This window comes from Aquarana catesbeiana, linkage group LG01, assembly GCF_042186555.1.
Source record: "Aquarana catesbeiana isolate 2022-GZ linkage group LG01, ASM4218655v1, whole genome shotgun sequence".
Lineage (NCBI taxonomy): Eukaryota > Metazoa > Chordata > Amphibia > Anura > Ranidae > Aquarana > Aquarana catesbeiana.
In genome coordinates this window covers 141,081,275-141,107,805 of record NC_133324.1, presented here as the reverse complement: position 1 = coordinate 141,107,805, position 26,531 = coordinate 141,081,275, and the positions used below count along the sequence as shown (strand labels likewise).

At 45.1% G+C, this 26,531-nt stretch overlaps 1 protein-coding gene across 3 annotated transcripts in view; it reads left to right on the top strand.

The window, feature by feature from the left end:
* TNPO1 (transportin 1) overlaps positions 1-26,531 on the top strand; it is a 197,193-nt gene that overhangs the window by 80,496 nt on the left and 90,166 nt on the right. For all 3 annotated transcript variants that reach the window (XR_012243279.1, XM_073624364.1, XM_073624357.1), the window contains exon 5: positions 23,265-23,398. Coding sequence is in view for 2 of the 3 variants with exons in the window: in XM_073624364.1 (XP_073480465.1) it covers positions 23,265-23,398 (134 nt within the window). In the remaining variant the exon portion in view is untranslated. The remainder of the gene's footprint in view (positions 1-23,264; positions 23,399-26,531) is intronic.

Sequence of the window (26,531 nt, the reverse complement as noted above, 5' to 3'; positions counted from 1 at the left end):
AAGATGATCTTAGGCCGAGTACATGGATACCAAACATGACATGCTTTAAAATTGCGCACAAATGTGCAGTGGCGACAAACTAAATACATTTTTAAAAGCCTTTAAAAGCCTTTACAGGTTACCACTTTAGATTTACAGAGGAGGTCTACTGCTAAACTTACTGCCCTCGATCTGACCTTCGCGGTGATACCTCACATGCATGGTGCAATTGCTGTTTACATTTGACGCCAGACCGACGCTTGCGTTTGCCTTAGCGCGAGAGCAGGGGGGACAGGGGTGCTTTTTTTTTTTTTTTTTTTTTTTTTTTTTTTTTTTTTAATATTTATTTTTTTGCTTTTTTATCTTATTTTTAAACTGTTCCTTTCATATATTTTTTTTTTTAAATCATTTTTATTGTTATCTCAGGGAATGTAAATATCCCCTATCATAGCAATAGGTGGTGACAGGTACTCTTTTCTGAAAAAATTGGGGTCTATTAGACCCTAGATTTCTCCTCTGCCCTCAAAGCATCTGACCACACCAAGATCGGTGTGATAAAATGCTTTCCCAATTTCCCAATGGCGCTGTTTACATCCGGCGAAATCTAAGTCATGAAATGCTCGTAGCTTCCGGTTTCTTAGGCCATAGAGATGTTTGGAGCCACTCTGGTCTCTGATCAGCTCTATGGTCAGCTGGCTGAATCACCGGCTGCATTCTCAGGTTCCCTGTTGAGACAGGAGAGCCAGAGAAAAACACGGAAGACTTGTAAAAGCAGTCTAGAGGCTAATTAGCCGCTAGGATTGCTTTTACATGAAAGCCGACCGCTGGCTGAAAAGAATGATACCAAGATGATACCTAAACCTGCAGGCATCATGCTGGTATAACCACTCAAAGTCGTGAATGGCGTACCTGAAGACAAAAAAATGGTTAACAATAAAGCACAGTAAACGGTAAAGTATAAAAAATTGCAGACCTGAAAAACAAACATGATAAAACATAATAACAATAAAACATTGCAGAATAGAATACAGTAAAAAAGAGCAGAACAATAGAGAGAATAGAGAGAGAGAGAACAATAAAACGACAACTATTTTTTTTTTATTTTATATTTTTGTATGTGTTTTTTTTTTTTTTTTTACACTTTTTTTTGTAACTAACTTTTATAACTGTAACCGGTTCCAGGTTCGGGTCTCTCAAAATGTGATGGCATCTTGGGAGACCCTGTGAAAGTGTGCCTAGTCTGTGCAATGCTGTACCCTACGCTAATACTCAACTAGTGAATGGTAGCGTTCAAAACATTCACCAATGCAAAGACCAGGATTGTCAGGACAGGAGAGACAATAATAGCGGGTGTCACGCCTATATCCGCGCTTGCTGCAGACACAACATCTTTTTTGGGGGGATTCGTTGGGTAGGGGTACTCGGGAGGACATAAAGAAAATGCCTCTCATGCAGCCGACTGCATTTGGTTGGGGATATGAATGGGGGAAGTACGGGCGCTGCAGAAGTGGTCGGTTCCCAATTAGGATTGGCGAATGCAGCAGGAAGGGCATTATGGGCACGACGGGCCTGTGTTTGTCTTTTTGGTGGCAGCGGGACACTACTTGTGCTTGCCACCTCACCAGCTTGAACTGCATTTATGGGACTCGCCACGTCACCAAGTGTTACTGCAGTGCTGGTTTGACTACGACCGGGGTGTACTAGGCCGCTGGTGCTTGCCAGTTCACCAAAACGCTACCAAAAAAACTGTTAGCGATCGCAGGGATCAGGCCTGACTCTGCGAACGCTGCAGTTATGTGTTTAGTGTTTTGTAAGTGACAGTGATCGATCGATGCTGCACTTGGGTGGGCTGGGCCGGGCGGAGGGGCAAAACGCAGGTGCTAGAAGGTATCTGGGCTGATCCCGCTAACACTGCGTTTTTGGGAACCCTAAACTGCTGGGGATGCTAGTATAGATCTGATCGGATCAGATATTGTTGCGTTCAGATACTATACCACTAAGGGAGGTGTACGGTGCGTGCGTGGGTGTTAGCGCGACTGGCGCTAACCTGACGCTGCCTGGGGCTGGTGCTTGCCAGTTCACCAAAACGCTACCAAAAAAACTGTTAGCGATCGCAGGGATCAGGCCTGACTCTGCGAACGCTGCAGTTATGCGTTTAGCGTTTTGTAAGTGACAGTGATCGATCGATACTGCACTTGGGTGGGCTGGGCTGGGCCGGGCGGAGGGGCAAAACGCAGGTGCTAGCGGGTATCTGGGCTGATCCTGCTAACACTGCGTTTTTGGGAACCCTAAACTGCTGGGGACGCTAGTATAGATCTGATCGGATCAGATATTGATGCGTTCAGATACTATACCACTAAGGGAGGCGTATGCTGCGTGCGTGGGTGTTAGCGGTACTGGCGCTAATCTGACGCTGCCTGGGGCGACGCATATCACCGCCGAGCGATCAGGGGGCTAAACCTTTATTCGGTAATAAACGGCGGGTGCCCTGACACTATGAAAAATAAACCAACTAACCAGCGTCACCCGTAACAGTTATACGGTGATCAGTGGTGAAGGGGTTAACTAGGGGGCAATCAAGGGGTTAAAACATTTATTAGATAGTATATGGGGGTTCCTGTCGCTATAAAATGCTGACGGCGAACCTAAATATTTACGTTCCTAACTAGCGTCACCAGCGACACTAATACAGCGATCAGAAAAATGATCGCTTAGCGACACTGGTGACAGGGGGTGATCAAGGGGTTAAAACTTTATTAGGGGGGGTTAGGGGGGTACCGTAGACCTAAAGGGGGGTAACACTCACTGTCCTACAACAGTAACTGTCACTAACTGACACCATGCAGTAATCATAAAAAAAAAAACTGCTGGTGTCAGTTTGTGACAGGGAGGGGGGAGGGGTGATTGGGGGGGGATCGGGGGTGTTTTGTGTGCCTGGCATTTTCTACTGTGTGTGTGTGTTTTGGTGCACTTACATGTCTTCTCTCCTCGGCGCTAGAACGGAAACTGCCGAGCCGAGGAGAGATGACATCACATCCTCTGCCTGTGTGTACTATACACAGGCAGGGGATGTTCCTCATTGGCTGGGAGCGATCGCGAGGGGGGGGCCACGATCGGATGGTCCCCCCCTCGTCTCTCATCGCTCCTAGCCAAATGCCGACCGCCGCTGGCACCGGGGGGGGGGGGGTCCGATCGGACCCCCCGCCCGCGGCAAGGCAATCACGTATGGGTACGTGATTTTGCCTGCCCGTGCCATTCTGCTCACGTATATATGCGTGAGGCGGTCGGCAAGTGGTTAAAGTGGGGTTCCACCCAAATTTTGAACAATATCTGTATGTATTCTCTTCCTTGCCTAGATGCTGACATGCTGTTTAAAAAAATTTAAATCACCGTAATTACCTTTTATTTTTCTATTCTTCTTTGCACTTCCTGGTTCTCCTCCCGTGGGAGTAGACGTGTTTCTAGCCTCTCCCAGACTCCTGGGAGCTAGTCTCAGGCTTCCCAGGATGCCCCTGAGCATGTGCATGAACGAGCGGTGAATGCTGGGAGTACAGCATTCACCACATCCAGGAAATAAATGCTTGTGGGCTTCAAATGCCCACAATGAAGATGGAAACCGCCTGCAGTGAATAATATAAGTTATTCTTTCCGACGAAATCTGACACAGGCGGACATATTACACACAATATGTGAGTATGTAATGCTGAGAAGAAAAGTTTGTGAATGAACTAAAAAAAAACGATAGATAGGTGGACCCCCGCTTTAAAGTAACTTTTGCAGCTTAATGAATTATCTCAAAGTTTTGTTTGTGTTTTGCTGTAGTAAGAGGCCAGCTGTATAGAGACCAGCTTCTGCGGTGTGTCCGCGATCCATCCTCGGGAGGGGGGCGGGGTGTCCCGGGAGGGACACAGTGGCAGCGTTTGACAGACACAGTGGCAGCAATTGATGATTTTTCTTTCAAAATTTTTTGAGCACCAGCCGCCACTGGCAACCATAATGCTGATTCGGTCTGCAATGAAATTGAGTTTGACACCCCTGCTCTAGACCAATGTTTCTCAACACAAGTCCTCAAATAGCCCTATAACAGGACATGTTTTCAGGCCTTCCATTATTTTGCACAGGTGATTTGATCAGTTTCACTGCCTTGGTCATTACCACAAGCCGTTTCATCTGAGGGAAATCCTGAAAACATGACCTGTTGGGGCTATTTGAGGACTGGATTTGAGAAACCTTGCTCTCTAGACTAATGTAGGCATTAAAAAAAGGTTCATCCAGAATACAATTATATACATTTATTAAAATGTATATATGTAATGACATTCTGGAATGATATACTATGTATAGTCCTATGTATAACTAAGTTGTGTGTCCTTAGTCACATAACAGCTTGTGCAATCTGATCTCCATGTTGTGGTATGTTACAGGATTTATATAGCGTCAACAGTTTGCACAGAGCTTTACAACATGATAGCAGATACATTCAATAAAGGAGGGATCAAGAGGCCCTGTTCATTACAGCTTGCATTCTACACTATCTAGGACAGGGGTCTCAAACTGGCGGCCCTCCAGCTGTTGTGGAACTGCAAGTCCCATAATGCCTCGGCCTATGCTTGTAACTTTCAGCCTTGCAAAGCCTCATGGGAACTGTAGTTCTGCAACAGCTGGAGGGCCGCCAGTTTGAGACCCATGATCTAGGATTCTTTGTTTGCTAAATGTCCCCTGATATGAATATTTTATTGAGGCTATTGGCCTAATCTGAGCCTTCCTAAAACTGTCTATGTGGTCCAATGTGTTTGCCAGACCCAACTTGCTCTCCTTGTCATGCAGCCCTCTCTTAGCACGTTTTGGCCTATTCTGAACAAGGCCTATTCTGAACAATCTGGTCGTCCCATACCATTCTTCTGGGTTGTATAAACAACATTTTGTGGTAATTGCTCAAAAATGTTAGAAGTAAGCAAAAACAAAAGTAAATGGTCCCTCTCTCCCAGCGCGTGTGAAAACTCCCCTGTGGTAATGAACTTACCAGGTGAATCAAGAAAACTTGCTTGCATCAATCCATTCCTTTATACAGGCACTGCATCCTTCCATCTAGATATTGCTCGTAACAAGAAAGGAGTTTACACATAGTGTAAATCCCCCCTTACAAATGTGCACTTACAAATCATATAAAAATATCAAGCATATAGCACTCAATCCCGTCTCACTCGCGTGTCTATCTCTCACCACTCTGCTGTTCTTTCAAGGAGCGGGTTCCCGGGTTGGGAATGACAGCTGATCGGACGGCGTAGGTAGCTGCGTGGCCACGTCCTGACACATTTCTTATCACTTCGTCAGAGGGTGTGGCCACACAGCGCAGCTCCTATCTTTATATACACTACGAGCGCTGGGAATTAACCCCACAAACGCTTGTTCACTTTCACTAGCCCTGTAACTGAAGCAACACTACTGCGAGAGATCGTGTATTTACATCACCACTCTATATATCAATCAAGTAGTATATTCCTTCACAACTAATGGATCAATTGTTTCAAACCCACTGCCATTTCTAGATCAACACATCAACTCTCACTAGACATGTCAATCACAGTCGGATTCGGCAGATTGCCCCATGTGTGGTGTCTTGTTTTTTTTTTCCAAACAATCACAAAGAATAACATCATGTTCTGCAATAATCAATCCCAACGTAAACATTTTTCTTTAATCGTACATCACGAGACACAGAGCCATAGTAATCACTATGTGGGTTATAGGCCAAATTCAGGTGCTGGACACTGGCACACCCTAAACAGGAAGTTGCCTCCCTATATAACCCCTCCCATACTGGGAGTACCTCAGTTTTTTTTCGCCAGTGTCTAAGATGTTGGTCACAAGTAAAGACGTGCTGTGCTGAGCTCCACTGAAGCAATCCGTGCTGGGGCTAGCTATGTAGCCGGATCCATTCAAAGTGTCTTTTAGGCCGAATTGAATGGTAACCGGGCCTCGTGTCTGAAGAAACAAGGTTTTGCCTGTAACACTTCTCTTTTCAGAGAGCTGGACCCCAGGATCCAGTACTTTGGTATTTTTAGCCATAAAGTTTTACTGGCAGGGTGCTATTACGGGTTCAGGAGTGTGGGTTCCCCGAGGGTCCCCAGTTCCTGAAGGTTTAACGGAACCCACTGTGAAGGGTGAAGATTTGTTCTGTTGATTTTACTACAGAAAATTTTGCGTTGGGAAAGTGGAGTTTTTCTAACGAATTCTAAATTTTCTAATGAAATGTTTCCCAAAAAAAAAAAAAGTAAATGCTGTCATGCCTTAGGGTCCCCACTGGGGGCTGTATAGAGCATGTACCTTCTTATGCTTTCCTCAGAGATCACGCTGTGTCAGGAAGCAGCAGGCTTTTTCCTCCGGCTAGAAGGCAAACCTCCGGTAAGTTTGGGGGGGGTTTTTCTTCCACCAGACACCCCCCACCTGGACAAAGCTCTCCCCCTCTGCCTGGAAAGGGGAAAGCTAAAAATTATCGGTATGCCGCTCCGTTTTCCTACTGCCCCTGCACGGCGGCTTGTCTAGGTCTCCCCTTCCCTCACACACAAGCCGATCCCGTCGGATCAGAGGCCCGAGCTCGTGAGGAAAAACTTTTGAAAGAGAGAGGGGGAGCGATGCAATGAAGGGGGCAGGACTTAGTGCGGCATTGGCGTCCTCCAACGTCCGGCGCAGGAGAGTGTTCAAAAAGCTCCATTTTTGCTGCTGAAAGTTGTCGGAGGAACACAAGAGCAAAGAGGGGCATGTAAGAGGTTTGGTGACACAGGCATTACTATTCGCATCAGGCTGAGCGTTAATAGCAGCGGCTGGACTATTGCTCAAAGCTGTGGATGTGATTCTTCTGGTAGTACCTCTGCATTTATGCATCAGGCTATGGTCAGAAGGGGAGGTAGAAACACCCCAAAAGAGGGCTAAAGGGATCTCCCTCAAGCTCTGAAAGCCTAAAACTCATCTCTACAATGGCATCCTCCCCTGAGAAGGGGTGGCTGGTCAGAGTGAGCCTTTAGGGGCCATGGAATGTTTGCAACTGTTTAAAACACTGCTGCCCCTGCCTATATTTTTAAAAAAAGGTTAGTGGCTTTAATCGCATCCCAGATTGGGATAAAATACGACCGGTTCCATTGCATTACCCAAGGACCCTCAAGCTGAGGATCTGGGGGTGGGAGAAGATGTTTTCTCTCAGGGGACTGTGAACAGGCCGATGACTCCTCTTCTGAGGGGTCATATGCGGAAGGATCAGCTTCACATTGTGGGTGCGATTTCTTACTGAATTGGTCCGCTCCATATTTTATGCTACCCTTAACTGAGTGTCCACTTCTTGTTTTGGGTTTGCTAAAGCCTTCTCAAAGCTGTGCATGCCTTTCCTGTCCATTCATTGTTGGGAAAGTTTATGTATTCTGAGTGGGATCACCCAGATAAGCATTTTTTCCCTCCTAAAAAGTTTTTCACACTTTATCCTATGGAGGAAAAAACTTATTAATGGTGGAAGATACCAGCAATTGACGCTGCTATATCTTCTGATTAAAAGTTTGACTTGTCCGGCAGACAGTGCTCAAATACTTAGGGATTCAACGGATAAAGAGTTGGAATTCCTATTGAAAAAAAAAAAACATTTATTGTTTTCCTGAGAGGTTGAGTGTCTCAGCCTGTGCTGACAGTAATTGTTATATGTCAAAATCCTTGAGGGACCGGTTTAAACAGGTGCTCAAGGTTATCCTGTTCAGCAGGCCCAGGATCTGGCAAGCTCCTAGTAGCTTTATGTTGGCAATAGGCTGGTACATATGTATAGAATACTATGGTTGAAAAATTGGTCAGCCGAAACGGTTTTCCTTTTTGCGGTGAACGGCTGTAAGGGATATCTTGGATAATTCATCCAAAGAATTTTTAGTGGAAAGGTACCCCTTTGCCATTTAAAAAAAGAAGTAAATGTATTTCATTTAAACAAGCTCTTTCTCCAGTGCCAGGGGCACCCTACTCCAGGCAGTCTTGACGGCTACCGCGGTCAAGTTCAAGAGGTAAACCTCAGGGTCAAGCCCAGGGACAAAAGAAACCTACAAACAAGATAATAAAGCCTCCTTATGAAGGGGCGCCCCCGCTCGGGGGGAGGGGGGGAGACATCTGCCATTCTCAAGGGTCTGGCAGAAAATTTCAAGACAGATGAGTGGCTTCTTCAGTAGCTCTACAGTACAATCTGGGGTTTCAAGAGTTCCCGTCTCCTCGTTTTCTCAGATCAAATGTTCCTAAAGATCCAGAGAAAAAAAGTCTCTTTCTGGCATTGGACCATCCTTTGGCAAAGAATGGTCATGCTGGTCCCCATGAAATAGCTGGGGTTGAGGTTTTATTCAAACCTTTTTTCACGGCAAAATCGAATGAAGATGTCAAACCCATTCTGGATCTCAAGAATCTAACCGGTTCCTGGATATCCGCTCTTTTTCCCATGGAGTCAATCCAATCAGTTGTCTCCATCCTACAAGGAGGAGAACTTTTGACGTCAATTGATGTCAAGGGTGCATACCTCCCTGGGCATATTTACCCGCTCACCAGTAATATCTACTTCAAGGTAGAAAATCTTCATTTTCAGTTTGTAGCTTTGCTTTCCGGTCTAGCTACTGCACCTTGAGTGTTTACAGAGGTTCTGGCCCCTCCTCTAGCCAGATTAAGGGCCCAAGGTATAACGATTATAGTTTACCTAGATGATCGGCTCTTGATAGACCAGTCAGTAGACGGCTTAGACCAAAGTATGGTCACCACATTCAACTACCTGGAATTCCTAGGTTGGATTCTCAACCTAGAGAAATCTTCCTTAAAACCATTAAAGAGGTTATGGGTCTGTTCATAGATACACCCAGAAAAGGGTATTCTTGTCCCAGGCGAAGATCAGTGCCATAAAGGAACTGATTAAAGTGGTGTTCCGGCCGAAATTATACTTTTTAAATAAAAATACCCCTATAATACACAAGCTTAATGTATTCTAGTAAAGTTAGTCTGTAAAATAAGGTATGTTTTGTTAGTTTATCGCAGTAGTTTGTTATTTTATAAACTTACAGCAGGCCGTGGCCATCTTATGTATGGGCATCTGAAGCCAGACTGTATTTCTTCCTGGATCTCATCCTTGCAGATCTCGCACATGCTCAGTGCAGCACAAGCAGTGTAATAGGTTTCAGGTCAGGTTTCCAAAGCAATGGCAGTGTCAGAGGAAGTTGCCACCCCTTCCCAGAAGGCATTGCAAACAGTAAATGATGCGATGGGCCACGGCCAGGGAGGAGGAAGTGAAAAATGAATACAGCAGATATACAGTAGGTGTTGAGAAAAATTTTTTTTAAATATCCAATTCGTTTACAGTGCACAGTTTAGTGAGGGATGCTGAAGAGTTGTAAAAGTGGGTGGAACTCCACTTTAAGGTGGTCGAAGCAAGATAAATCCTTCTATTCAGCTTGCATGAGGAAAAGATGGTGACTTCATTCAAGTCCGTTCCTAATGCTCAGTTTCATTCGAGGCTGCTGCAAAACAGCATCTTATCAGCTTGGAACAAGAGGGTTCAAGCTCTAGGTTTTCAAATGTGTCTGACTCCAAAGGTGCGCCAGAGCCTCAGTTTATGGTTAATAACCAAAAATCTGCAAAGGGGAAAACCTTCCTACAGTTACCTGTGAAATGGTAACAACATACGCCAACCTTTTTTAGGTTGGGGAGCAGTCCTGGAACTGTCCAAGAGAAGTGGTCCAGATCAGAACTGACCTTGCCCATTAACATTCTACAGATTCGGGCAGAGCGCTTGGTCCTGAGGGCCTGGACGTTTAATTTACGGAGCTATCCTGTCCGGATCCAATCCAACAATGCCACAGCAGTGGCCTATATCAATCACCAAGGGGGCACAAGAAGTTGTGCGGCCCAGAGAAAGGTGAATCGTATCCTATCTTTTGCAGAAAACAATGTACCTTGCCTATCGACAGTTTTGCATTCTAGGGATAGAAATTTGGCAGGTGGTCTATTTTGAGTCGCTAGCAGTTGTTCCCGGGAGAATGATTCCTTCACCCCTATATCTTTCTAACAATAGGTTAAAGATGGGGGATCCCAGACGTAGATCTGTTTGCGTCCAGGTTCAACAGAGATCGACATCTTTATGTTAAGATCTGCTAGCATGCAGAACAGGTGCCTTGGTGTTCCCTTGGAATCAGTTTTACTGATTTATGCATTCCCTCCTTTTCTGCGTGCGTCCACGACTCCTTCACATTATCAAGCAGGAAGGGAAGTTGGTGATTCTTGTGGCCCCGGCGTGGTCCAGAAGATCTTGGTATGCAGAGATCATAAGGATGGCGGTAGGGGTCCCATAGACCCTACCACCACGTCCAGACCTTCTCTCGCATAGGTCCGATATTCCATCTTACCTTACAAACGCTAAATTTAACGGTTTGGCTATTGAGGCCCACACTCTGAAGACGCGTGGGCTGTCAGGTTCAGTGGTATCTACCTTGGTTAATGCAAGGAAGCTGGCCTCCATAATTATATATTATGGAGTCTGGGAAGCATATGTTTCCTGGTGTGGAACCAGGGATTGGCACCCCAGGAAATAGGTCATAGGTAGAATCCTTGACTTTCTGCAGATGGGTGAGATATAAAGCTGGCCTTGAGTACTTTCTAAGGACAGGTCTCGACCTTATCTGTATTTTTTTCAATGACCACTTGCTTCGCATTCTTTGGCTTGTAACTTTATTCAGGGGGTAACACTGCTTAATCTCCGGTTAGGTCACCCCTGAACCCTTGGGACTTGAATTTAGTTTTGTCGGTATTACAAAAACAGCCTTTTTTTGAGCCGATACGACATATTCTCCTGGTCCTTTTTTGACAAGGAAACTATTTTTTCTGATAACCATATCTGCTGCATGAAGGGTATCAGAATTGGCTGATCTTTTTTTTTGTAAAGAGACATATTGTTGTTCACAAGGGTAAGGTAGTATTGCGTCCTCATCCTAACTTTTTACCTTCATTTTTTTTCCAGAACCCTGTTCTATGGAAGTAAAATCACCACATTCTCTTGATGTGGTGAGAGCAGTCAGTCTACTTAAAGTGGGAGTCCGGTGACCAATCTTTTTTTTTTTTTTTTTTTCTTAGGTCATTGAGACACTTTGCTAACCCCAAAATAATACTCACAGTTTGGGTGTAATATTTCCGCCTCTGTCTGTTTTCGTACTGAAGAATAACATAAAAAATGTGATGCTGGCTGTTTCCATCTTGCTTGTGGGCATGTGAAGCCCACAAGCATTGATTTCCTGGATGCAGTGAATGCTGTTCATTCACAGCTTGTTCACACGCATGATCATTGTTTCCACACTGAATCTTGGGAAGCCTGACACTAAGCTCCCAGGAGACAGTGCGGCGCGGGGAAAGGCAATAAACACGCCTACTCCCATGGGAGGAGAGACAGGAAGTACCACAATAAAGTACAATATAAAGGTAATTACAACGAAAAAATTTTTTATCGTGCGGCATTTGAACATCTATGCAATTAACTGAAGGGGGTAAGATTAAGTTAAAGGCGTGTCCAAGATGGCGCTGGGAGCAGACGTGTGTTAGCTGAGCTCCCGTCTCCGGCTATCAATCCTACAGCTATCCTAGTGTGAAGGATCGCAGAATTGGACCTTATCGCTCCTGGAGGCTCTGGTGTGTGGACTGGGCGATGCCCGCGGGGAGGAAATCGAGCCAGCACAGGTATACTAACACCCCGGTGAAGACCCGCTCTGCCCCGAGATCCGCCGCACACGAGGCGTCCAAGATGGCGTCGCCGTCGGCCTCCTCTCCTGACGGAGCTATACAGGCGGGCTCTGCGGCTTTTGATGCCCTAATGCTGGCCATAACTACTTGCCAGGCAACCTTAACCACCAAAATTGACCATGTACAGACGGAGACTGCCCTCATCCGCAGGGACATGGACAAATTCAGGGACCGGGTGGCCGAGGCGGAAAGACGGGTATCAGATGTGGAGGATACTCAGAGGGAGCATCATGCGGACATTCAGGCCCTGAAACTGAAAGTCAAATACCTCGAAAATAGAGCTGAAGACGCGGAGAACCGCAATCGGAGGAGCAACCTGAGGATCCTTGGCCTTCCTGAGGGGGCTGAAGGGGCTGATCCGGTCGCATTCCTGGAAGATCTCCTGCCTAAGCTGCTCCCCAAGGCCACCTTTTCTCCTCACTTCTCTATAGAGAGAGCCCATAGGATGCCAGCGTCTAGGGGACCTCCGGGAGCCCCACCGCGCACCTTTATATTCAAGCTCCTGCATTACAGAGATCGGGACACGATCCTCCGCGCAGCCAGGGTGCAAGGAGACTTAAAGGTGGGTGATGTAGCCCTGCTTATATTCCCGGACTATTCAGTGGAGACCCAACGCCGCCGCAAATCCTTTGACCAAGTTAGAGCCATGCTGAGACAAAAGGGCGTGAAGTACAGCATGCTCTTCCCTGCTAAGCTACGGGTACAGGATGGAGAGAGGGTACAATTTTTCACATCGCCCAGGGATGCTGCAGCGTGGGCTGAGACTCTTCGCCCCTAAATCCCGCTCACTCTGCTCTGTTCATGTGCTGCCCCTCTGATTTAATCCTGGGCTGGGCCCCCCCCCCTCCACACATGTGCCTGATGGAATGCGTGACTGATCCCCCTTTTTGTGATTTTTTCATACAGGTGCATGTGCATCATATAAAGTCCGAGAGGACCAAACTTAATGCAGCAACTCCCCAGGGAGATTAACTTGGCCTCCCAGGGTTCACCTTGTCTCATCGTACTACTCGGGAGAGGCCATGTCATGGTGATCCTGGAACTTGTTAACTGATCCGGTCTTGGTTTGCCCATGTGATCTCCCTTGCCGGGGATGGCTCCCAGGACGTGCCCCCCTCCCCTCTCTTGTCTTTCCTCTTCCAAGGAGGGGACTCTCCTTCATCGATGTCTTGGGGGGGGTGGGGGCGGAGGGGTCATGGACCCTGTCTTTGGACTTCCCGGTCCGGGACTTCCTATGCAGGGCACCTCCTGTTGGGAATGGGGGGGCATGATGTGGACCCAAGCTGTAATTCGATACTGACTGGGGCAGGCATATGATATGTAACTGTTGAAAGTTTAAGTAAGCGCCCCCGGGGACCCGGGTGATTCACACTAAACTATCCGTGCCGGATAACAAGAAGCTGATTTGCCGGTGACAGGCTGAGCGCCGTTTGCACACTGCCCTCATGATGGCTCTAAGCCTTCTCCTTTTTTGTTGGATGGGAATGAGGCCCCTCTTGCCATGTTGGGGGGAGGGGCGGGGTGGGGGGGGGATGTTTGGTTTAAATGGCCTGCAGTTGCAGACCCACTTGTGTTGTTTTGTTGTTTTCTTTGTTTTTATAAGTTTTTTGCTTTTGACAGTGCTACAGGCAGATTACCTACAAATCATTCCATGCTGCTTAAGATCCTGGTTTAGCCCACCTGGACCCAGACCTTTGGCCAAGGAGCTGATACCTCCCATTGATCCTAATACAATTCTCTACAACATAGATGACCTCCCTTAGACTGCTCTCCTGGAACACACGGGGCCTGAACTCTCCAGTAAAGCGCTCACTGGTCTTTCAGTTTGTTAAGACCTATCAACCCCATGTGTGTGTGTTCCAGGAGACACATTTGGTGGGGAAAAGGACTTTTAGTCTTAAAAAACCGTGGGTGGGGTATCATTATCATGCGACATACTCCTCCTTTTCAAGAGGAGTAAGCATTTTAATTCTCAAGACACTCCCTTTCAAGCTCCTTGGCCTCGCTCTGGACCCGGGGGGTAGATATGTGGTGTTGCATGCCTTGCTCTACAATGTTCCATGGGTTATTGTGGGCCTATATCTCCCGCCCCCGGCCTCCCTCCAAATACTGAATCAAATAACTGCGAAAATAGCGGAATTTGCCACAGAAAACGTAGTAATCTTGGGAGACTTTAATCTGGTGCCGGATGCAGGTCTGGACAGACTGACCCCCACTGGTGCGACCTCGCAGGGGCTCGCGGAGTGGGCGGCCACCTACGGTATGTTTGACTTATGGAGGTGGAAGCACCCACATGAAAAGGCGTATACCTGTCACTCTGCGTCGCACAGAACCTTCTCGAGAATTGACTTAGTTTACGCGGGGGGTTCTGTCCTGCCTAGAGTTCGTGAAATTAAAATCCTTCCCCGGGGAATCTCGGACCACGCCCCGCTTCTCCTAGATCTAGATGCCTCGGTGGCCCCATCTGACAGACTCTGGCGCCTGTCGAGGTATTGGATCTCGGATGTGGAGGTGGAGCCGATGTATAGACAGCAGTTGGAGACATACTGGATAGAGAACGAGGGGTCTGCTTCGGCGGCCTCGGTCTGGGATGCTTTTAAGGCGTTCACCAGGGGACAGTTCCAGACCATCATTTCAGGGGTTCGCAGGGACAGGAGAAAGGAACTTACACGCCTGGAAGAGGAGGCAGGAAGGCAGGAGGCTCTCTACGTTGGCTCCCCTGACCCACAGACATATGTGAGACTGCAGGAGCTTCTGAGAGAGACCCTCATGGTGCGAACGTCGCTAACCCAAAAGAGACTTTTGCACCAAAAACAGAGGATATTTGAGCAGGGAGAGAGGACGGGTCGCCTCCTGGCGTGGCTCTCTAGAGAGCACTCGGGGGGGATGTCAATAGGACAGATATGTGATGATGGGGGAGCTATGCTCTCCTCCCCAGAGGACATTAACAAGGAATTTGCCTCCTACTATAAGAATTTATACCGCTCCAGGGTGGATTACCACCCTGCGGAGCTGACCGCTTACTTGGACAATATTGATATACCAACTCTTACCTCTACCTATGCTAATAAACTAGACGCCCCCATTAGTGTCGAGGAAATTCTAAAAGCATTAAAAATGATGCAGACGGGCAAAACCCCTGGCCCGGACGGCATTCCAGTCGAACTTTATAAAATGTATGCAGAACAGTTGGCCCCCAAAATCCAATCCCTACTGTCAAAATCCATGGCCGCGGAATCTATTCCTGACTCTATGTATGAGGCGGTGATTGTCGTCATTCCCAAGGCAGGAAAGGACCCGACCTTATGTTCATCCTACCGCCCCATCTCTCTACTTAATGTAGATACTAAGATCCTTTCAAAGGTCCTTGCCAACAGACTAAATATGGTGATTACGGCCCTAATTCATCCAGACCAGACAGGCTTTATGCCGGGCAGGGGAACAGACATAAACATTCGTAGACTGCACACGCATATAGCTCTGGCGGAGTCGAGGGGTTCGGGAGTGGTGGCCTCGCTCGACGCGGAGAAAGCGTTTGACTCCGTCGAGTGGGGCTACCTATGGGCGGTGCTCTCTAGGTTTGGCTTTGGGCCTAAATTCCTGACATGGCTCCGACTGCTGTACGCCAGGCCCACGGCCCGTATCCGCACAAATGGCACCCTCTCGGAGGGATTCTCCCTGGGGAGGGGCACGAGGCAGGGGTGCCCGCTCTCCCCGGCCCTCTTTGCTATGGCACTCGAACCGCTAGCCATCCTACTTAGAGCAGATGACATGGTCAGGGGGATACAGGTGGGAGCTGTCACCGAGAAAATCTCGCTGTATGCGGATGACTCCCTCCTGTATCTAGCGGATGCCTCGAACTCCCTGAGGGCAGCTCTGGCCCTTTTCGACACATTCGGTCGGTTTTCAGGCATCCGCATTAATTGGAACAAATCGGTGCTTTTTCCCCTTAGCAGTTCCCTACCACCTATAGACACAAATACTCCACTGAAGTGGGTGAGAGAATTCACATACCTGGGAGTACGGGTGGGGGGTGAGTTAAAGGAGTACCTGGACAGAAATGTTTATCCATTACTGCCTCAACTGCAACAAAAATGCTCCGCTTGGAGATCTCTCCCTCTGTCCCCAGTGGGTAGGGGGAACCTATTGAAAATGATCTATCTACCAAAATTTCTATATTACTTTAGGCAAACCCCAGTTTTAATACCTAAATCCTTTTTCCGCAGGCTGGAGAGTGCTGTGACTGCTTTCATCTGGGCTGGGAGAGCGCCAAGGGTTGCTAAGGCTATATTGTATCTTCCTCTTTCGGGGGGTGGATTAGCTCTGCCAAATTTTTTAATTTATTACTGGGCGGCTGTCCTGGTAACGGTGAGGTGGTGGTTCTCGCAGCCCCGCCAAAATCCGGCTGTCACATTGGAGGCGGCGGTTATGGGCTCTTATGCGGCACTCTCCAACCTCCCGTACAGAGGAATGAAGGCCACTCCTGCAGTTACAGGCCCCATGAAGACCACCATTCAGGTATGGAGGTCCGCTAGGGCAGCTCTATTACAACCAGCCACTGTGTCCCCACATACCCCACTGTGGGCCAATCCTATGCTCCCGCACCTCTTCACTGTCCCAGACCCGGCAATATGGGCAAGGCGGGGCATCACCAAACTAAAACAGGTGATGTCACGGGGGAGAGTTCTGTCATTCAGAGAGATGCAACAGGCCCATAATCTACCAAGCTCCTTCCTTTTCAGATATATGCAGTTGCAGCACGCCCTCAGGGCCCAGTTTCCTGATCGGGTGACTCTAGAGCCAGATTCAATCGAGCGTCTCTTGATCTCCGGGATGCTGGAGAAACCCCTGTCTTCTCTTTACTTGTATTTAACAGTGGCCCACGAGGTTAAAACCGACAGAACCAGAATCAAATGGCAGACAGATATTCCCTCGCTGGGGGAGGAGGAATGGGAAGAGTGCCTGTCCACGTTTATCCCGTCCATGATTGCAGCCAAAGATAGATTTATTCAACTAAAATTTATCCATAGAGCCTACTATACGCCTCAGCGACTAGCACAAATATACCCTGAAAAGTCCCCCACCTGTACTAGATGTGAACTAGAAGTGGGAACGTTCTTCCACATGGTCTGGTCCTGTCCCAAGCTCCGCCCATATTGGAGCGCGGTGGCAAACAAGCTGGGGGTGGTCTGTGGAGCTGAGGTACCTGAGGACCCATCGGTCCTATTACTCAGTCATTTGGAGGACATAGAGGGTGACCGATATATTAAACAATGCCTAACATACTCCATATTCTACGCCAGGAGAGAAATTCTCCTTAATTGGAAGAACAAAGAGGCCCCTACTAAAGGGGCATGGGAAGCGGCGGTAAACAATGCACTGCCGCTATACCGCTTAACCTATGAGAGCAGGAATTGTCCTCAGAAATTCGACAGGGTGTGGTCGAGCTGGATGGGTGCTGGTGGTTGACCCCAGGGTTGGGGGGGACCACGGGCGCCTATGTCTTTTTCCCCCTTCCCCCCCTCCTCCCTAGTTCGGGAGGTGGTGGGGATGAGCGATCAATAGCACATTGATGGTACATGTACAGATTTTCTTAAACTATCCCATCAAGGAACAGTTATATGACGATAACACATCTCTCATTCTGTACAGGCTTGGGCCCCCCGGTTGCTTCTTTGATTAAGCTTATGCTTATTATATTAGCAGATGGAATGGAGGAGTTTATGTTTTACACATGTACTGCTATAAGTTTGTAGTCTGTTGATTCATGTCGGATCCTCATCAAATGCTGACATTGTTTGTACTGTCTTAAATGTTTAATAAAATAAAAAACTTTACTGTTAAAAAAAGATTAAGTTAAAAATTTGAGTGGAACCCCGCTTTAAAGGCGACTGATCATATTCGGTAAAAGGATGTTTTGTTCGTATTGCTTGAAGGTCCTAAAAGAGGACAGACAGTATCGAAATCTACTATTTCTAAATGGATTCGACAAGTAATCGTTCAAGCTTATGTTTTAAGGAGGTAATTTTCACCCTCTCAAATCAAAACGCACTCCTCTAGGGCTGTTAGTGCTCCATGGGCAGTGCATTACTAAGCCTCCGTGGCTCAAATCTGCAAGGCAGACAAATTGGTCTTTAATCCATACATTTACCAGATTCTATCAGGTGGATGTAAAAAGGCATGAGGATATCGCCTTTGGGCATAGTGTACTGCAGGCAGCAGTATAACTCCTAGTCTCATGTTGCCCTAATTCTGTTGTGTCTCCCTCCCCTCAGTTGGCATTGCTATGGGACATCCCACATAGTGATTACTATGGCTCTGTGTCCTGTGATGTACGATTAAAGAAAATAGGATTTTTATAACAGCTTACCTGTAAAATCCTTTTCTTTTGAAGTACATCACAGGACACAGAGGTCTCACCCATCTTTCTGGTATACACGTGTATTGCTTTGCTACAAAACTGAGGTACTCCCGGTCTGGGAGGGGTTATATAGGGAGGCAACTTCCTGTTTAGGGTCTGCCAATGTCTATCACTTGAAGGTGGCCTATAACCCACAGTGATTACTATGGCTCTGTGTCCCGTGATGTACTTCAAAAGAAAAGGATTTTACAGGTAAGCTGTTAAAAAAATTCTATTTTTCATACTACAGTGATATTTCATCAACTGTGTTGATATATTAAATCGTTACTCTTTTATCATAAACATTTTATAAAATGTTAATACACATGTTAAAAAAATTCAACAAATACCAGTAAATCTTAATAAAATATCATTCCTAACGGCATGATTAGTTCATTGTTTTAAATACATAAATTAAAATCACTGCATTTAATAATTACTGATAAAACAATTAAGATCCTATCCAATGTTCATTCCCCTGGGACATAAAGTGTCAGTTAAATAGATCCACTTTGTCTCACACTTTGACAACTCTCTGACCCTATTACTCCCTCTCCATTCTGCATGCATTTTTTCTATTTCTCAAAATTTGAGTCCTGAAGAATCCTTATTGTGTTTTCGTCGAAAATGCATTGACACACTGTGGTCTTTTAAACTCAATCCTAATGTTATTAATATGCTCTGATACCCTCTTCCCTACCGTACGTTTTAGTGCGGCCAATATACATCAGACCACACGAGCATTGGAGCGCATACATCACATAAGTAAAATTACATGAGATAAAATCCTTTATCTCAAACGATTTCCCATTGGCTGTAGATTGGAAATCTGTTAATTCTCTAATGTGTGTATGTACCTGTCGACATGATGGACACCTTCAACATTAAAAAATCCTGGTCTATCCCAGAACATAGAGGGTTCTGTGGGTGGTTCTAAGATTTTTTTTCACTAACTTATCCCTAAATGAGAGCCCCTTTCTATAAACAAAGACTGATTTTCTGGAATAGCCTTCATCTATATTTTATATTTTATGATAATTACCAATTAAGCCCCATTCATGTTTAGTGTCCTTTTGCCTCTCCTTATCCACTAGGCACATATCTTGTGAGATGTGGCTAACCACCTGAATGGCATTATCTAAAAATAGTGGTTTATAACCCTTATCAACAAATCGTTTTTTTAATTTATTTTTTTTTTAATTTGGGCCTGCGCTAAAAAATCTTCATGAATAATTCCTTCTAATTCTTGTGAATTGCCCTTTTGGTATGTTTCTAAGCCATGTCGGGCTATTTCGATCTGTTGGTTTGAAGTAAGCTTTAGTAATTATCTGTCGATTTTACTATCATTACTGTAACATCCAAATAATTTGTTTCCTACTCCATTGGCATTCTAATTTAATATTGTTATTATTTTGATTAAGTCCTTCAATTAATTCTCTCAGGGATAATTCAGTACCAACCCAAATAAACATGTCATCAATAAACCTTTTATAAAATAAAAGCTCCCCTCTCTGTTGACCATAAATGAATCTATCCTCCCATGCACTCATGAAGAGATTCGCTAAACTTGGCGCACATTTAGCGCCCATTGCTGCCTCTTTCTTCTGAATGAAGAATTTACCAGGGTACCAAAAATAATCATGGGACAAACCAATCTAAAGCGATCCTTAAAAACTTTTTTTGGTATGTGTGGAAGGTCATTCCTTTTACTGAATGCCCATTTCAAAGCTAGCAAAGCATTATCGTGTTGTATCACAGTATACAATGATGCAAAGTTGGGCGTTACTAAAAACACATCCGAATCTTCTGGAATACAAATTTCTTTTAAAAGTTGTTACAAATGTTTTTTGTCTTTTTTTTTTTTTTTTTTTTAAGTAGGTACTAGTCTGCAGAATACTTTTTTGAAGGAAGTTGTCCAAATATTGGCCTACTGTAGAGGACACAGAACCAATGCTATTCACTATAGGTCTAGCTGGGGGGTTCTGAGGGTTCTTATGGACTTTGGGTAGTGTATAAATCATTAGCACCCGACTAAAACTAGAAATCAAATACCTCCTTTCCTTCTTACTAACCACCCTCATGTCATAACCATAATCCACCAAGTTGCTTAGGTCCTTCCTATAATTTAACTGTGTAGGGTCACTATTTAATTCCACATAAGTGTACTTATCCGCCAACATACCTTTTAATTGAGAGTGATGAAAACTTTTTTTCTAAAATCACCCCCCCTTATCCACTAGTCTGATAATCACATTCTTTCTATTCTCTAAAGATTTAATGCCATTCTCTATATATTTAGGATTAATATTACTTTTGAGTGCTAAATTATCAACATCCTTCAAAACCATTTGTTTGAACACTTCCACATGTTTATTGGAAAATTGTGGAGGATTAAATCTATTTTTTAAGCCGCTATCAATACCAATTGATGTGGTATCAATTCTATTTGTTGGACCTGGTTTAATCACTAAAAAATATCTTCATGTTAATTTTCCTTATGTATTTATGCACATCTATATAGAAGCTAAACTTGTTAATCGGTTTGTTAACTGCACACTTTAGTCCTGTATTCAGAATGTTGATTTCCTTATTAGGCAGTTCTATTTTAGCTAAATTATAGATCCCTGCTAATCTATCTTCCTTCTGCTTTTTTTGTTTGATTCTCTGTCCACGTCTACAACCTCTGCGTCCTTTGTTCTTGTCTCCAAAGGACTGCATTCCCCCACCCCTGATCCCTGGGGTATTGGACAGTTTTTGGAGGGCGTCCTCTCCAAGGATTGCCCCCTTGTGCTCTCTGACCACCACCTCTTCCCCCTCTTTCTAAAAAAGGCCTTGCTGGTTTTGGGGTTTTGGCACTATAATCATTTAATGTCTCATACTGATTAGAAGTAGGGGTATGGACTCCATTGTTCCTTCCCATCATACCCATAATATTGATTAACTGGTGGATTACAGTACTGTTCCAAGGTATTATTGGGTTATGGGCTATATTGGACTCTGTCATCATAATTTTGGTACTGGTTCCTTAATGGTTCCCTAGGCTGATGGTCAGTAGTGTTCTTTTGGTACAGCTGGTTGGAGTATGTATGATATTAATTTTTCCTACCTCTCCTACCCCTCCAAATCTAAATAGAAGATTCATTGCATCCAAAACATTTCTTCTCATCTTTCACCTCTGGTGTTCAAAAGTATTTTTTTTTTCCTTCAAATTTTATTGTAAAGGAAAAAGGCAATTTCCAAGTCGTACAAGTATCCACACACAAAATAATATAAATACAAAGTGGACTTTATGTCGGAAAGATATGATGCAAAGGCCAGGCTGTTGCTAAAGAACATAAGAGGTTCAAAAGAAACGTATAAATGGCCTACCGTAGTACCTCCCTAGCCCCTAATATGGCAATGGAAACTGTACAAATGTACTTGCATACGCTGTGAATCCCAACACTGTTCACTTATGCACTCCCGTTTATAGAGTGAACCTGCCCAGTACCAGGTCAGGAAACACTTTCTCCAACTTTGGGGTTACTATTCCACTTGGATTTCCTCCTGTTGCCGCTTTAGATACTATATGATGCTTCAAGCATATGTGGGTGTATGGCCCTTTACAAGATTATTGTTTTTTATCTGATGAAAAAATTACGATGGCATGTATAACAGTGGGGCTGCGGCTCCCGCGTCCCTTGGTTTCGGCAATCTGTCACCAGGCTCTGACTATTGTCATCACGGTCACGTGACTTCCTCAGGGGTCAGGTCCCTAACAGCGATGTAAAATCTTCTAATGGGAACATTAATTCTGGTGACTAAGAATAAATTCACACTTTAGAGATATTACTTCTCACTTCCTGATCTGTCTCCTGGACATAAAAAGGGGATCCATCCTGTGGGGGAAATCTTTACTTGCCTTCCTGCTGCCCCATGCACTAGCCAGAGCATTAAAAAGCCAGATGCTGCTGGATATATAGGAGCATACTGCGATTTTCCTTTCTCTCAATGTATCACTTGGCTCCTAAACGCCAAGTCACCAGACCTGGATGTTATGTGCGATCAGTGGGGTTGAGTGTACTCTTTGATCCAGCGTGTGTATAAATTGTGCACAATGATTTTCAGGGAATTCTGGCCAGGAAGCATGTGGAAGGTAGGTTCAAGCACCTTACTATCTGCTGTACAGTAAACCTGTTAACTTTGTCCTGTATGTGCAAAGTGTGTGTCTATATATTACAAGCAAATATAAAAAGAGCAATTATTAAACGGTTTTGTTAACACAGGCCTTGAACAAATCTCACCCAGAACTAGGAGCCAGCACTATGCATCTTGCCTTTGAGTAAATAGGTAGCTGAAAGATACTTTGTTGAGCAACAGTGTAAAGGAAATATGTATTCTGCAAATTTTTAACAATTAAAATACAGAAAAGACTTACTTTGCCAGTAGAACAGCTAAAGTTAAAACCAAACAAATAAACCACTCTTCCATGCCTGTACTAGTGTCACCACACACTGCCCCGTACTACTGTCACCAAACACTGCCTTGTCTTCCCAGTCACACACATTTCCCTGATGTATCGCTAAGTGATTCTTCTTTCATGTGTCTTGAACAATTAGGACTTGGCCCTGTGGCCAGCACACATTACCTGTCAGCAGTCTGTCACTGCATGGCTCAGGTCCACTTGCAAGAAGAGGACACTGCAGGCATGAGCTGACCACTATCACTCAGCCTCATAACATTCTGAAAAGTCAGAGTAAAACTAAATCTCCCAGCATTCAGGGTGCAGCCAGTGGTGAATGGGAATCGGCAAGACTACAACTTAAGGAAACTTTGCTCTAAACTGAGTGCCCTGCAGTCCAGGGACTTGTATCTCTCTCATTCATCTTGAGAATGATAACTTCTGGCATGTTCTCAATGTAGTTGACAGAGTTTTTCTTAGGTTGTCATGGTGACCTGGTGACAAAGAATTGTCCTGCCCTGTGTTAATGTGAGATGTATTTTTGTTTACTGGTAGCAATTCCCAAGCTTCCTGATTTGCATAAAATACATTATATTGATTATTGTCCTTTAGGAAATAATGCAATGTAGTGCTTTAACTTTTTTTTTCTGACCCCAGGGAGCTTTTGGAGCCCTTCAGAAAATCTGTGAAGACTCTACTGAAATTTTAGACAGTGATGTATTGGAAAGGCCGCTTAATGTTATGATTCCAAAGTTTTTGCAGTTCTTCAAACACAGTAGTCCAAAAATAAGGTAACATTTTTCTCTTATTTGTGACCGTGTGATATTTGACTGTACCACATCCCATTCTATTTAGCAGGCTGTCAGGACTTGAAGTTTTAATTTTCTGCTTAATGTGAAGTCATAGTTGTGCTCATTTCTTTAAAAAGAATCTCTGCCCAGATCATGCACACAAGTATTTACATTCATGCCTATTTATTGGGGTACACAAAGTTTTGACCTTCGGGTTATTCTACCCTCTACAAGAAGATTGGACACTGGCAAACAAACTGTTGGCCAGCCCAGTATAATCCCATTCAGTGCTAGTCTCTTAAAGGATAGCTAGACAACGGGTAGGTCTCTTTGTTTCAGAGACCACTCCTAGAATCTGCTTCTCTGTGCTTCAAAGGCTGCCATTTCTACCCAGTAGAGACATCACTCTCTTAAAGCTTGGTTCACATATGTCCAGCTGTGGTTTCAGCACAGTTTTTAAAAAGAGTCTGGTGTGGTTTTGTTCATTGGTCCAGATGCAAATTTTTACCCGAAATCGCACCTGAACCAGACTCAAAAAAGGACAGGAGTCTGTCTGAGCTGATGGCATTATCATGTAAGGAACCCTTCCTGGTTTTGCATTGGGGAAAAGGTGTTGGGTCCAGGACTTCTTCTTGCTGAAGGCAGTTTCTGCCTTTCATTTCAAGTACATCTTTCTTCTCTCCCTCAGTCTGGCTCCAGTTCACCAAAAGAAAATTTCACTTAATAGTCTGGTCGTGGTTTGAGCTGTGTCTACCTATCTGCATCTTTTAGCAATATCGATTTCCTTTTTGTTATTCCAGATTGTCCCTGTAAGGGTGCACTTGTTTTTTATTCCACCTTCTCAAGGTGGCTTAAGCAGACCAGCATCCAATCCTATGATCTCAAGGATGGGCTTTCACTTTTCTCAAGGTGCATTCTGCTAGACCTCTGAGTGATTTTTGGGCTTTTTGGGATGAAGCAACTGTTCTAGATTTGCAATTGTTCACTATTCTTACCACGTGGACATTACGTCCCCATCTGATCTCAGCTTTGGGTCCTTTAGGCTGCTGTCTTTAAACCCCAGGTGCCGACAGTATGCAAATATGCAGCCTCTCGACAGGTGCCCCTTTGATGCAGAGCGGCCGCATATTTGCGCACCAATTAGCAGACACAGCTGTGATCCCGACACAGTTGGTGGCTAATGGAAAGTTCCCGATATGCTTGCGATTGGGAGCTTTCCGATCATGTCAGGTCACATGATCATAAACGCTGTCTCCCAGTATCTGAAACCTCCTAAAGGGCTGGGAAGTGCCGGCACAAAGGGGTTAAGATGCCGATAGCCCCCAGTTTCTGCTCTTGGAGTCCATTGAGGGATGCAAGTCCCACCCCTCTCTGTTTATGATCATGCTCTCAGTACTACATTTTTACATTTTTACGGGAGGGGTCATGTTTACTGCGATGTAGCATCCCCTCTTGTGAGAGGAAGGTTGTCCTGTTCTTGCCTGAACATATGCTGATCTAAAACCTGGATAAATCATTCAGCATTCCATATGCACTAATGCAGCCTCTACCGTCAGAGATGCAGGCCTGTGCACTGAGAGCTAATAACAAGCCAGGAGGTCCTTTTCCTTGTTAGTTGGCAGGATGTGGCGCTCATGGTTGCCAAAAAAATGTTAAATTTCAGTTTTCTACTTTGCAACAGACCATTATTAAATAAACTTTGACCCAGAGAAGATGGTGATATCTTTTGGATCATGTTCAGATATGACTTCTTTTTTACATGAGCTGTACATTTTGGGATGACACAGCGAACTATGTTCAGCGATTTTTGGAAGTATTCCTGAGTCTGTGCAAAGAAGTCCATCACAAAATTCTGCCCGTTTTTTAATGCAGTGCCGTCTGAAGGTCCAAAGATCATGGACATGCAATATTGCGTTTCGGCTTTGCCTACACAGAGATTTCTCCAAATTCTTGTAATCTTTTGATATTCTGTATTGTAGATGATATAAAGTCTGCAATTTTATGTTGAGAAACATTATTCTGAAAATGTTTGACAATTTTTAGACTTCGCTTTTCACAGATTGGTGAGCCTTTGCTCATCTTCTGAGAAACTCTGATGCTTTAAGATGCAGTGCAGCTTCATCGGTGCCTCCTCAGTGTCCATCAGTGCGGCCCCATCAGTGCAGTCTTATGAGTGCACATCAGTGAAGGAGAAAAATTACCTGTTTGAAAAATAATTTTTTCTTATCGTACATGACGGTACACAGAGCCATAGTAGTTACTATGTGGGTTATAGGCCACCTTCAGGTGATGGACACTGGCACGCCCTAAATTAAAAAGTGCACTCCCTATATAACCCTTCCCACTAGTGGGAGTACCTCAGTTTTTCCACCAGTATTTAAGGTGTTGGTCACAAGTAAAGATGTGCCGTGCTGCGCTCCTCTGGAGCAATCCTTGCTGGGGCTAGCCATGCTGACAGGATCCATTCAGAGTGTCTCTCTTGGCCAAATTGAATGGTACCTGGGCCTCGTATCCGAAGAAACATGGTTTTGCCTGTAAATGCTTCGCTTTTTAGAGAGCTGAACCATGGGATCCAGTAATTTTTGGTAGTAAGGTCATAAAGTTTTACTGGCGGAGGTGCTGTTACAGGTCCAGGATAGTGGGTTTCCTGAGGATCCCCAGCTCCTGAAGGTTTAATGGAACCCACCGTGAAGGGTGAAGATTGGGTCTGTTGGTTTGCCACAGAAAACCCTGCGGCGGGAAAGATGCGTGGAGTTTTCTAAGAAATTTTTTTGAATTTTCTTATCAATATCTCCTTTAAGATCAGTAAATGTTGTCATGCCGATGTGTCACCACTGGGGGCTGTATTGAGCACTCACCACCTCACGCTGAGAGAACACGCTGTGTCGGGGAGCTGAGATGCTTCTTCCTCCAGGCAGACAGCAGGACCTCTGGTAAGCTTGAGGGGGGGGTTCTTCTCCCCATCTATCGCCCCCCTGTGCTGACAGTCTCCCCCCTCTTCATGGTGAAAGAAGTGCTCTAAGTTTTTCTTTTGAAAAACAGGCATTTCCTTTGACACATTTTTACTGCTGCATCAGGCTGGGCATTAATAGCAGCAACTGTGCTGGACTATAGCTCAAGCAGTATATCCATT